The sequence below is a fragment of the Galeopterus variegatus genome, unplaced genomic scaffold (assembly GCF_000696425.1).
Source record: "Galeopterus variegatus unplaced genomic scaffold, G_variegatus-3.0.2 Scaffold3861, whole genome shotgun sequence".
NCBI classification, from domain to species: Eukaryota; Metazoa; Chordata; class Mammalia; order Dermoptera; family Cynocephalidae; genus Galeopterus; species Galeopterus variegatus.
The window spans coordinates 136,573-148,913 of record NW_007729972.1 but is presented as its reverse complement, the minus strand read 5'-3'; the positions used below and the strand labels follow the sequence as shown (position 1 = coordinate 148,913).

General features: G+C 47.8%; 1 protein-coding gene across 1 annotated transcript in view; it reads left to right on the top strand.

The window, feature by feature from the left end:
* The window catches only part of SPRED2 (sprouty-related, EVH1 domain containing 2), a 50,728-nt gene extending 38,651 nt beyond the window's left edge, over nt 1-12,077 (top strand). The window contains exons 5-6 of the mRNA XM_008586183.1: nt 8,372-8,518; nt 11,089-12,077. Of these exons, the coding sequence (XP_008584405.1) occupies nt 8,372-8,518; nt 11,089-11,754 (813 nt within the window). The 3' untranslated portion in view covers nt 11,755-12,077. The remainder of the gene's footprint in view (nt 1-8,371; nt 8,519-11,088) is intronic.
* Nucleotides 12,078-12,341: the final 264 nt, after the last annotated feature.

Here is a 12,341-nt window from a genome sequence, read left to right as displayed (position 1 = left end):
CAGTGGTAGTTATTTTTCAGGAACCAAACCCAGTACTACCTTGAGAATTTCTTGTAAGGGTCGTCAGGGCCTCTCCGGGGAGCCACCTCTCTGGTCAGGTTGGACTCGGCCGGGCTGCTGGGTCACGGGGTGGTACCGCAGGGTGTATGGTCTCTGCCGAGCTTCCACCTCCCTTGCTGGACGTCTCCCTGTTCCATGCGCACTGGGCCGGGCTGCTGGGATGTGCGGAGGCACCACAGTGCGTGTGGTCTCTGCGGAGCTTCCCCTTCCCCTGCTGGACGTCTCCCTGCTCTGTGCGCGCAGGGCTGGGCTTGGGATGGAGCCAGGTGGCGGCAGTGAAGCCTACCTGCTGCTGGATCGCACGGCAGCGACCCCCCCACAGGATGTGTGGTCTCTACAGAGCTTCCACCTCCCCTGCTGGATGTCTCCCTGCTCCATGTGTGCTGGGCCGGGCTTGGGATGGAGCCAGGTGGAGGCAGTGAAGCCTACCTGCTGCTGGATCATGTGGCGGCAGCCCCCCCACAGGGTGTATCGTTTCTGTGGAGCCTCTGCCTCCCCTGCTGGGAGTCTCCCCGCTCTGTGCACACTGGGCCGGGCTGGGAATGGAGCCTGGTGGCGGCAGTGAAGCCTATCAGGTGGATCGTGCGATGGCTGCCCCACAGGGCATGTGGTCTCCATGGAGCTTCTGCCTCCTCCACTGGACGTCTCCCCATTCTGTATGCACTTGATGTTATGTTTTTATAGTTGTAAATCGGTTGATTTGTGGGAGAGAGTGACACTAGGGACTGTCTATTCTGCCATCTTGACCGGAAGACTAGATTCTTTTTTTTTTTTTTTTTTGCAACTGGTGGGTATAGGGATTCAAACCTTTGACCTTGGTATTATAACACTGCATTCTAACCAACTGAGTTGTTGTCTTTACCTTTGGAATTAAGAGATTGGGGCAAAGTGGGTGGGGGGGAGGTAAATAAAAGAGGGAATAGTTCAAAAATATAAATTATTTCTACAAAGTTTAACTAGTGAAATTAATCTATGTTGGTTTATTAAGAAAAGCCATAATGTTTTGGAAGGGGCAGCCCTCCGATTGCAGGGAATAGTTCAAAAATATAAATTATTTCTACAAAGTTTAACTAGTGAAATTAATCTATGTTAGTTTATTAAGAAAAGCCATAATGTTTTGGAAGGGGCAGCCCTCCGATTGCAATTGCAGTTGATACCATCACTGCTGCTGGTTGAGACCTAGCTCTGGAGGGGGTGTGTGGAAGGTCTCAGACGGGTGGGAGCTCCTTTATCTTCTAAATGACAATAATTATCAAGCTCACATTACATAGCAAGAAGAGGATCTTTTTATTCCACATGTAATACCTATAGTAGCAAAATTAAAACAATTAAATGTCTAAGAATCCAAACAGAAGCTTTGAAATGCTCTGAATTTCAGGAAGCCCAAAGGTGTTTTGCTAGCCCCCACTTGCGTCTTGCTTTGTTTGCACATATATAATCTCATCTTTTTCAGCCATGTATAGTAAGACACTGTTATTTCCATTTTACTAATTCATACAGAGTCCATATGTAGTGTTACCTGAAACCCAGCCTTTCTGCTCCTGACCCCTCCCTTGGTCCTTCCAGCAAAGCTAAGCTGGATTTTTATCAGTCCTTTCCTTTCATATCAAAATGTTCTCTAAGTTCAAAGTTTAACAATGTAAAACTCTTTTAAAAATTTGTTGTTGTTATTTTTACAGTGAAAGAATCCTCTGGTCCTTGAGAAGATAATTTCCTGGAGTCTAGAATAAAATTATCTCTCTTCCCCCCAGTAGCTGCCTCTTAGAACCAAACTGCCTGCTAGCTGGGATCATAAAAGAGCATGGGTCTGGCCTATTTCCTGCTCCACTTGCCTCTTTGAAAGAGGACACTTGGAACTAATGTAGGCCCTCAGGACAGGTGAGCCAGAACTTCCTGTTCCCAAAGACCTGTTGACAAAGTGGCTGACAACTTCCTGTTTGCCAGAGAAAAAAGCATTGGCCATAGGTCTGTCAGTCCTAGTAGATACTGGGGGGAAAGGCTTGCAGCTCATTCTAATAACCTGAGCCAAGAACCTTCTGAGTCACTTCCAGCCCAAGGTTAAGAGGAATGGTATATGGGGGGTCAAGGGGGTATGCTTTTTTTTTTTTTTTTTTTTAAATAAAATTAGAATCCCTTGCAATGGGAAGAACATTTCTTTGGTTGCATCAGCTGTTGAGATCTACACTGGTGGTAGATTGTAGCAAAAACAATGCAAATGTGTTCATAACTACTAGTCAGCCACCTTTAAAAATTCAAAATAGCAGCATCTGCGGACAAGGCAGACATTCTATTTAATCAGACTAAATTAATCCTGTAGCACTTGAATCAATTAAGCAACAGGCTTAGTCGAACTCCCCTGACCTGTAATGTTCTTAGGGGCAGGGGAGAAGGGTTACATATAAAATTGTCATAGTTCAAACAGACCTGGGAGATCATCTAGTACAGCCCCCTCGTTTTACACATGAGGCCCAGAGAATTTAATTTGTTGAAGATGTATGGCCTGCCCTGGCCTGGAATCGAAGTTTTCCAGTTCTCTCTATGTAGTGCTATTTTTGTTTAACAGCGCTGCATGATTCCTGAATGATGTGGTCTAGCTCCTCAAGCAATATCTTGACTTATTTTCTATGCCTTATTCAAAACATGTAGGCCTGCTGACCTCCTGATATGGCTGCTCAGAGTGGGCTCGGCTTCTTGCACCATTTGATTTCTTCAGTCAGCTCTTGTGTTCCTGGGGACCCAAGGGTGATGACATGACTGGACTTGTTTGCTTGCCTCTTTAGAGGTAGGGTTTGTCCCATAAGTCCCATTTGTCTCCGTCCCCAAGGAGGAGAAGGAAATTGGTTGCCAGCCCTCTCATCGTCTCACCAATATGCTCAATTGGAGCATCCTCCTCGAGAAAGCTGTAACTCAGGTTCCCTTGGTAGTTCCCAGTGTCCTTGAGAAAACAGCCCCAGGCACACCTTTCCTGTGCCACAGCACTCTTTGCCAGCTGCAGCTGCCTTGTTCTCTGTCCTTAACCCAATCAGAAAAACAAAGATTTAGCAGGAAAGCCCAGGGGAACTGAAGGAATGCACACAGTGCCAAAACACTTGTTTCACTTTGAAGTGCGTAGCCCGACTCATCCTGAATGCCCCAGAAAGCCCTTGGTCAGCAGCCAGGATTCCATCCCAGGAGGGACAGTTTAAGCACACCATCTCCTCAGCTGGCCTGGCCTCTTGGTTCTGTCCCTCCCTCCTTGAGCTTCCCTTGCTCAAAGAGGTTGGCCTTCATTCCCAGACCCAGGGCATGTAAGCAGATGCGTTTCTTCCAGAATTTCCTAGTAAACTCAAGGTCCCTCCATAGGAAAGGGAAGAATAGCCAAGCTTCTAAGAGTAAGAGCTCACATTGCACAAAATAGGCCGGTACAGTAGAAAGGAGCTAACTTCCAGTTTAATGTGAGGCATTGGCCTTGGGGAATCAGCCAGTTCATTAGCCCAGGCAGCCTCAGCCCAGTGTCTTTTGCAGTTCAGATTTTGATTTATTGTCAAGATATCACAGCATTAAAGTCAATTTTTTTTTTTTTTTTTGGTCTTTTTTCTGTGTCCGGCAACGGATCGCAACCCTCAGTGTCGCCCCCCTACCGGACCGGGACCAGCAACAGGATCGCAACCCTCGGTGTTGCCCCCGCGCCTCGCTCAGCCAGTGAGCGGGAACCGGTCTGTATGTGGGATCCGAACCCTCGGCAGGAGCGCCACCGCGCTTCCTAAGCGGCACACTAGCGCAGTGCGCCACCGGGCTGGCCCCAAAGTCAATTTTTTTTTTAAATTCTCGAGCGCCACCGCGCTTCCCAAGCGGCGCACTAGCGCAGTGCGCCACCGGGCCGGCCCCAAAGTCAATTTTTTTTTAAAATTCTGCATCAACTCTAAAAACTCCATGGTTGTCTTCTCATTTGTTGTTAAATTTGGAGAATTATAGGAAACACCTGAATTCTCAAAATAAGTACAACATATGTCTGCAGAATCCAGCCACTGGAAGCTTGCTCTTTTTGAAGAAATTTATCAGATGTTCACTGATAAACTTGAGCCGCTTTTCCTTCCTCTGGACCTTGGTCTGGGTTGACCATCCATCTAGAATGCTACCCACCAGCTCAGGTGCCCTTCCTCAGGGACGCTGCCTGACCCTTGCCTGCTGCTCCGCTGCCTGTGCCACGAGGCATCCCCCCGATGACATGATCACCTTCTGTGTCTGAGCTCACATCCTACAAAGCACCCAGCCCAAACCCAAAAACCCCAGGGATGAGATGGATTTTTTTTGTTTGTTTTACTACCGGAGTGGACTTGGTCTGGCCAGTACTGTCTCTGTTTCCTGTGTTTTTAAGGTTGGCAGTGCCCACTTTCACTTCAGTACCAGACCTCTGACTCCTGCCTTTACCTCTCTTCCCTCCCCTCCTCTTTTCTCACCTTCCTTTCTCACACACTCTTTCTGTGTTTTTCCTTATCAGAGCTTCCTTAGCTCACTGCCCTGTTAAAGGGCTTTAGAAACCAGGTCACACAAAACTTAAAAGGGACCCAACTTGGGTGGTTAAGAAATATAATTTCCATGTTATTGTTCAAAGTATAGAAAAAGGTGGAAAGCTGCCTAGCTCGGTTTATAAGACTAGCATAACTATGACACAAAACCAGGCAAGGATAGTTCAAGTAGAGAAAAATAGAAGCCCAACTCCTTTATGAATCTAGATGTAAGGTTTCTAAATAATATTAACAAATCACATCAAATATCAGTAAAACAAGTGTAATGAAAGACTAGTAGAATATATATCCCAGGAATGCAAAAATGGTTTATACTGGAAGAGCTGTTTAATTTACATGTTAAGAAAATAAAGGTGAAAAGACTGTGTAATCATCTCAGTAGATATAGATACAGCAAAATCACCTGGTGGCATCCAATACTTCTGGTGGAAACCCTTAGCAATCCAGAGTAGAAGTAAACTTTTGGAACTTTTTATAATCACTCCAGTGATCTAGGAATGTCGAATAGAGAATTGATAGTGGTTATCCCATCAAAGTCAAGTTGAAGACAAGCAGGGCACTGTCACCTCTGTTTTCCCATGTCATGCTGGAAGCCCTTGCAAAAGATGCAATAAGATGAGAAAAAGATGGTATAAATATTAGAAAGAAGACCAGACGATCTTTTGTGGGTGAAATGATTTACTTGGAAAATTCCAGAGAATCTCTGGATAAAGTATTTGAGGTTTTATAAGAGCTAAACAGAGCACCAGGTACAGGATCAACATACCAATCACTTTTTTATCTATCAGCAGTCACAGTTTAGAAATGGAACTTTTACATCTCATTTCATTTGTGCAGTAACACAAGGAAGATTTTAGCCCCATTTTACAGATGTGAAAACTGGAGTTAAAAGTTAACTTGACCAAAATCACATACCTTATAATTAAAGAATGATTCAAATCTAGTCTGCCTGAGCTAAGACATCGTTATTTTTATTTTTATTTTATTTATTTATTTATTTATTTATTTTGTGACCGGTAAGGGGATCGCAACCCTTTGCCCGCACCGTGCTCAGCCAGTGAGCGCATCGGCCATCCCTATATAGGATCCGAACCCGCAGTGGAAGCGCCACAGCGTTCCCAAGCGCTGCACCCTCCCGAGTGCACCACGGGGCCAGCCAACACCGTTATTTTTAGCATTACAATTTGTGACCGGTAAGGGGATCGCAACCCTTTGCCCGCACCGTGCTCAGCCAGTGAGCGCATCAGCCATCCCTATATAGGATCCGAACCCGCAGTGGAAGCGCCGCAGCGTTCCCAAGCGCTGCACCCTCCCGAGTGCGCCACGGGGCCAGCCGACACCGTTATTTTTAGCATTACAGTATGCCACTGCATTTCTGTTTTTCAGTGCCTTATATTAGGTTGCACTCGTCTTAATTGGACATCTTTTTAATAACAGGCATTGAGTCAGTCAAAATTTTTTTGGAGGGTACACTTACAGACTGCAGGGACACCGGCCTCGCATCCTCAGTGGGCAGCATTAAAGGTTCACTCTGACGATGCTCTTTCAGAATGCTGGGAACCTGACGCTGAAGTGCTATTCCTCTTAGGAGTCTGAGGTCCTGAACAGAAAGTGGTCGCACAGGACCTCCACCTTTGCTCTTGAATTCAAAGCAGTTGAAGTCAACAAGCAGTCCGTAACAGTTCAGGGACACCCACTGCAGAGCAAGGCGAGTTTAAAACACAGCCAGAGGGCCTATGATGGCCAAGTCTTTCAGTTGAAGGGAACATTGTCAGATTGGTAGATTAGTGGGTGTCATTAGCATGTTTTCAAAAAAACAGAGATGCTTAAGCATGTTGCTTGCACAGTGTGTATGTGCACACCTCGGGTGGGCTGCTTTTCTGCAGCTTTGTGGGAAAACCACAGCAGTTTACTGGAAAGGCGGTTCAGAGGTACATGAGGGTAAAAGATTTTTTTCCCCTTGCCTTTCTTGGAGATGCCCCGATAGTACATGCTTTTCATTAACAGGTCACACCCGCTGCTTTGCAAGATTTATCTGGTAGTATAGTTCTGAGCGTCTCCTGCATGCTTTCCTTCCCAGGGCTCAGTGAGTCCTGGAGCAGTTGAGTGTGGGAGACTGCGGGCCAGGTTAGGACGCACCTCAGCTCTGCCCTCGGGAGGCGGTGCACTGTAGACACACCTCTCTCAAGGTCTTTGGCCTTCTCACTCCTTTGTACAAATTTGTCCTTAGATCAAGAAGAATTGAAAGGCTTTCTCAGCCTCACATCCTCTGGCAGATGTCTGGGGAGCTTTTCACTTGCCCGTGCAGTGGGAAGAGGCTCTTCCAGGTTGGGGAGGTGGGATGGTTACTTTGGAAGGAGGCATTTCTGATTGACTAACGAATACTAGGAAAAACTGGGTGTGCCTCATTTCTTAGAATGACTTTCTACACATTGTTAACCCAAACAGGGGCAACAGAAAATAGAGTAGATTAGGGTGAATAGACGACTGACACAGAGGTGACCGTGATGTGGTAACTGGATTTCTGAGAACTAAATGCTGAGCACATATTACAGTGTTCAGTCCAAGAGTAATGTCTAAACTAATAGATGACTGTAAGGTGGATGTTGGATAAGAATTTAATTCTTGGTATCTGAATCACTCTGAAGGGCCCTTATCTACACATTCAGAAGGTATTTATTGAGATCTTTAGAAACCTTTGTATTGTAAGACTTCCTCCCCTTATCTCCTGGCTTTGCATAAAGCAGGGTGCACCTTCTTACTTGGAGAGTTGTAGTTGGGTTAATCTCGGAAGGGGGGCTCACCTGAGTTTGAGAGGCAGCGATGTGGTGTATTAGAAATCCCCCTGGGCTTTGTGGTCAAGGGGCCAGCGTTTCAATACCAGCAGAAGGTAGGGTGGGGATTCTGAGGGTCCCCGTTTTCAAGTTGTTGCCAGCTGCATTTAACAAAGCCGTTTAGGAGCATGTGACCCCTGGCCCCAGAGGGTTGTAGAAAACGACCACCACCATCTGGAGTCAACTGGCCTGCTTCATGGAGACTTAGGGGGGTGGTGTATTGGGTGGTAGAGGGACCACCTGTGCCAGTGGGATTGCATGTGCTCTGCCCATACCCACAGTCCATACCGATATCTGGTCATCTTCCAAAGATATGGCTATGGAGGCTCCAGCCTTTACTCATCACCTCTGCTGGGAAAAGCATCTCTGCACTCACCCTCCACAGAGGTAGCCTTCATTCTGTGCCATCATTCATCTCACTTCTAGTTTAAAGTGACCTCCAAGGCTCTCACCTCCAACCCCAAAGATTACAAGATTTCTTCCTGAAAAGTCAGTACCCATGATACTGCAGAGGTATCCTTATCTCTTTCCCAGGCTGGGATTTGCCGCACACATAAACATTTGGGTTTTATTTGCATCTTTCCTGCTTGCCATAGTCTCTCGCAACCATGGCCACAGATGGGGTAACCATTCCTAGTCAAACTGGAACACACCAGTGGGAGCCTGGTGTTTTGAGCCCCTCCCTCAAAGCCCAGTGGCTGCTCCCACATTTGAGAAAACAAACCCAACTTTCCAGGGTCTGGTGGCTAGGTTTCTCCACCTTTTCAGCCAGCCACGTTGTATTTAGACAATCTGGTCCTTCAAGAGTCCTCCGGCTGCAGCCAGGATAAACTCAAGATTTTGGGAAGTCCAGCAATATGCCACAACTGGGGAGCACACAGTATTTGAATAGTACACGTTAAGGTTTAGTGTGTGGGATTTTTTTGTTGTTGTTTTTAAATTAACTCTCAGTTACCTCCCTCTAAACAGACAGCTACAGACAGTTCTTCTAATTCCTCTCAGAAGAGGGAACAACCCACTCGGACAATCTCCTCTCCCGCATCCTGTGAGCACCGGAAGATTTACCTGGGCCACCTCCACGACCCATACCCCACGGACCACTATCACCTCGACCAGGTGAGCAGCAGTCCTGTTCCTCTGAGGTCATCAGGGTGGATGGCTCTGATTCGGGGATGACCTCCTTCCCCTCCTGTTCAGGCAGATGCCTGAGCGCAGGCCTGTCATGCTCTCCTGCTTTGTGCCCCACCCCATATTCCTCTGAGGTCATCAGGGTGGATGGCTCTGATTCGGGGATGACCTCCTTCCCCTCCTGTTTAGGCAGATGCCTGAGCGCAGGCCTGTCATGCTCTCCTGCTTTGTGCCCCACCCCATATTGAAGGTAGTGTTGGCAGTGGCAGCTCAGCCTCACTCAGAGTTTTCTGTGCTCCAAACACCTTTCCAAACCCTTTATATGCTTTATCTGGTTTGATCCTCACAAATTACCCCACAAGGCAGATTGTTGGCATCCCCAGTTGATAGCTGAGGAAGCTAAGGCATAGAGAGATGGAGTACCTGGTGGAATGAGATTCAAATCCAAGCCACCTCTGGGTGGCTACGCTCCTTCTGTGTTGCTCTGTCCAGAGGTCCTCCTGGCTTTGTGTCAAAGCTTAGAGCCATGATCAGGACTAAAGAATGCTGCACACTTGGCTCGAGCCCCTGGCATTGCAGGCTACAGGCCCAGTCTTGCTCAGGGAGATGTAGCTGGAATATGGAATTCAGTAGTTCAACAAATATTTACTGAGTGGCTGCTTTGCAGAGCAAGTTCCCAAATGGTGGGGCATGGACTTGTGCCCATGTGGGGTGATATAGCCACTAGACTGCTTTTAAATGAGAATAAAAGAGCATAGGGCACTGAGCTTTTTAGCATAAAGCTAGATTTATTTGACTTTTTTAAAAAAAATTATTTTATGTGCTTCCTAATATTTTGGCATTAAAATATTCTTATTTAAAATCATATTACGATAGCAGTAGATGGAAATTGACATTTTGACTTTCCTCACTTTGCAAAACAAAAAATTAGCAAAACCCACATCAGCTCCCAAGACCCATTTTGAAATCCTTCAGGATTATGATTTTCCAAAGTCCAGGAAACTGATACTGACAATCATACAGGAATTAGGGAAAATTGTGTGAGATGTGTCCCCTGCCCTCAGGGAGCTCATGTCTGGTGGGAAAGCAAGGGGTGAATCTGTTACCTTGTGATAATTCTGTAGCCAATATTACAGTGACGGTGATGGCAGCAGGTATCAAGCATGTCCTGTGTGCCATGCTCTGAGCTGACAATCTGCATAGATTATTTCTCTTCATTCTCACAATGGTCCCATGCAGTTTGAGAGCCTTGCTAGTTAATTCAGTAGTCAGCATTTGACTGCAGTGGTCACTCCAGAACCATGCTCCTCATCCCTTGAAAAATCTTCAAATCCGAAGACTTCAAAAGTGGGAAATCTCGGGGCCGGCCCGGTGGCGCACTGCTACAGTGCGCCGCTTGGGAGCACGGAGGCGCTCCCGCCGAGGGTTCAGATCCCACATACAGACCGGTTCCCGCTCACTGGCTGAGCGAGGGGCAGGCGCAGCACCGAGGGTTGCGATCCCGTTGCTGGTCCCAGTCCAGTACGGGCGCGACACTGAGGGTTGCGGTCCGTTGCCGGACACGAAAAAAGACAAAAAGGAAAAAAAAAAAGTGGGAAATCTCATTCTCTGCCACAACTGACATGGTCTGGGCAAGGCAGGGTTACATGCATCTATTCAATAAATATTTATTCAGCGCCTGCTGCTCTGGACAAGGCACAGTTGTGAACTGTAACAGGACTAACTGCAGAGAAAAGACTCCTTCACCCTAAGGGGATTCAAAGATTAGAGGGTATAGCATGGGGTCTGGCCTCTCACTGTCTTTGAGATCCTGGTGGGATTTGAACCCAGACAGCTTCCCGATCCTTTGCTCTTACCCTTCTCATATCCATGCATCTTTTCTGCCCAACCAGATTACTACCAGATTACAGGGTGAGCCTTCCAGTCCTAGTGTCCCCCGTTGGTCTTTTGAACATGACCCGCAGTGAGCTGTGCGTCTTCTGTTATGACGCAGGGTGCACACATTGTACACATGGGGATGTTGAAAAGTTTAATGAAGCAGTACTTACCTTTGTAACAAGCAGTGCACTCCAAAAGAAGAAGCAGCGAATCTTACAAGAGAGAACATACAGTACAAAAACAGGCAGAACTAATCTAAGCTGTTAGAATCCCTGCAGCCATCACCCTCTGTGTGGAGGTCCCTGAAGCAGGAGGGAGGGTGTTCCAGGGAAGCAGGTCCTGCTCTGCCCTTGATCTGGGTGTGTTGGGCCTTTGAAAATCCATCAAATTGTACTTTTGCATGTGCACACTTTCCTCCATATACGGTAATACTTCAACAAAAAGGGAGAAATGGGGTCTCAACCCACTGAATTGATTTCCTGAATTGATGCAGGCATGAACTGAGACTCACAATTTGAAATGTATCTTTGACCAACAAACTAGATATTCAGTACTTTCAGGATGGGTCCGTTTCCTCAAGAAACGCCTTTGCTGAGGGGAAGGGTGTAATTTAGAGGATTGGGGAGGAAGGAGGTGTTTTTTGGTCACTGCTATAAGATGTCTCCTTTTTTCCGGGGCAGCCAATGCCAAGGCCCTACCGCCAGGTGAACTTCCCGGACGACGACGAGGAGATCGTGCGCATCAACCCCCGGGAGAAGATCTGGATGACAGGTTACGAGGATTACCGGCACGCACCGGTCAGGGGCAAATACCTGGACACCTCGGAGGACGCGGACTCCTACGTGCGCTTCGCCAAGGGCGAGCTCCCCAAGCACGACTACAACTACCCCTACGTGGACTCCTCAGACTTTAGCCTGGGCGAGGACCCCAAAGGCCGTGGGGGTGGGGTGATCAAGACGCAGCCCACCCGCGGCAAGTCCCGGCGGCGGAAGGAGGACGGCGAACGTTCTCGGTGCGTGTACTGCAGGGACATGTTCAACCACGAGGAGAACCGGAGGGGCCGCTGTCAGGACGCGCCCGACCCCGTGAGAACTTGCATCCGCCGGGTGAGCTGTATGTGGTGCGCGGACAGCATGCTCTATCACTGTATGTCGGACCCCGAGGGGGACTATACAGACCCTTGCTCGTGCGACACTAGCGACGACAAGTTTTGCCTCCGGTGGATGGCTCTTATTGCCTTGTCTTTCTTGGCGCCCTGTATGTGCTGTTACCTGCCGCTGCGGGCCTGCTACCACTGCGGAGTGATGTGCAGGTGCTGTGGCGGGAAGCACAAAGCGGCCGCGTGACTCAGTCTCCCCCCCCGCCCCGCTCCTCCATCGACAGCCGCAAGGGAACTTGTTTCCTACGTACTCTCATCTTCTCCACGCCGCTTTCCACTCCAAGGAGCGGGGAGAGCAAGAGGCCTCCCCGCACTCTGGTACCTGGAGGCACCATTCCGGCCTGGGGAACCCGCTGGTGGACGCTCCAGTCACCCCCGCCAGCCACACCGCCCCAGCCGCACGCCCATACACACGCTCGCACAGTGTTCTAAGGAAAGGAACCTTCAGCATAGATTCTTGTGTATTCCTAAGGATCTGTAATCAAGCTAACTGTCTTATCGATGTGTTGATTTCCTGTAGATTAACTTGTGAGAATCAGGAAAATTCCTTCAACTCATCACATCCCCTTGGACCAGGGTGGGGAAAGGGGATTTCAGGTTTCTATGAGTCTCCCCAGTTACCCCTAAAGGTAGAACTTTTTAAAATGGTGTCATCACCACTTCTAAAAATTTAGCAATATTGGAATAAGACACTAATGAAGTAAGAAGCTTTGCTCATTGTTTTGCAAACCAAATAATCTATTCAAACACAAACCAGTGCTCTGCGAACAAGTT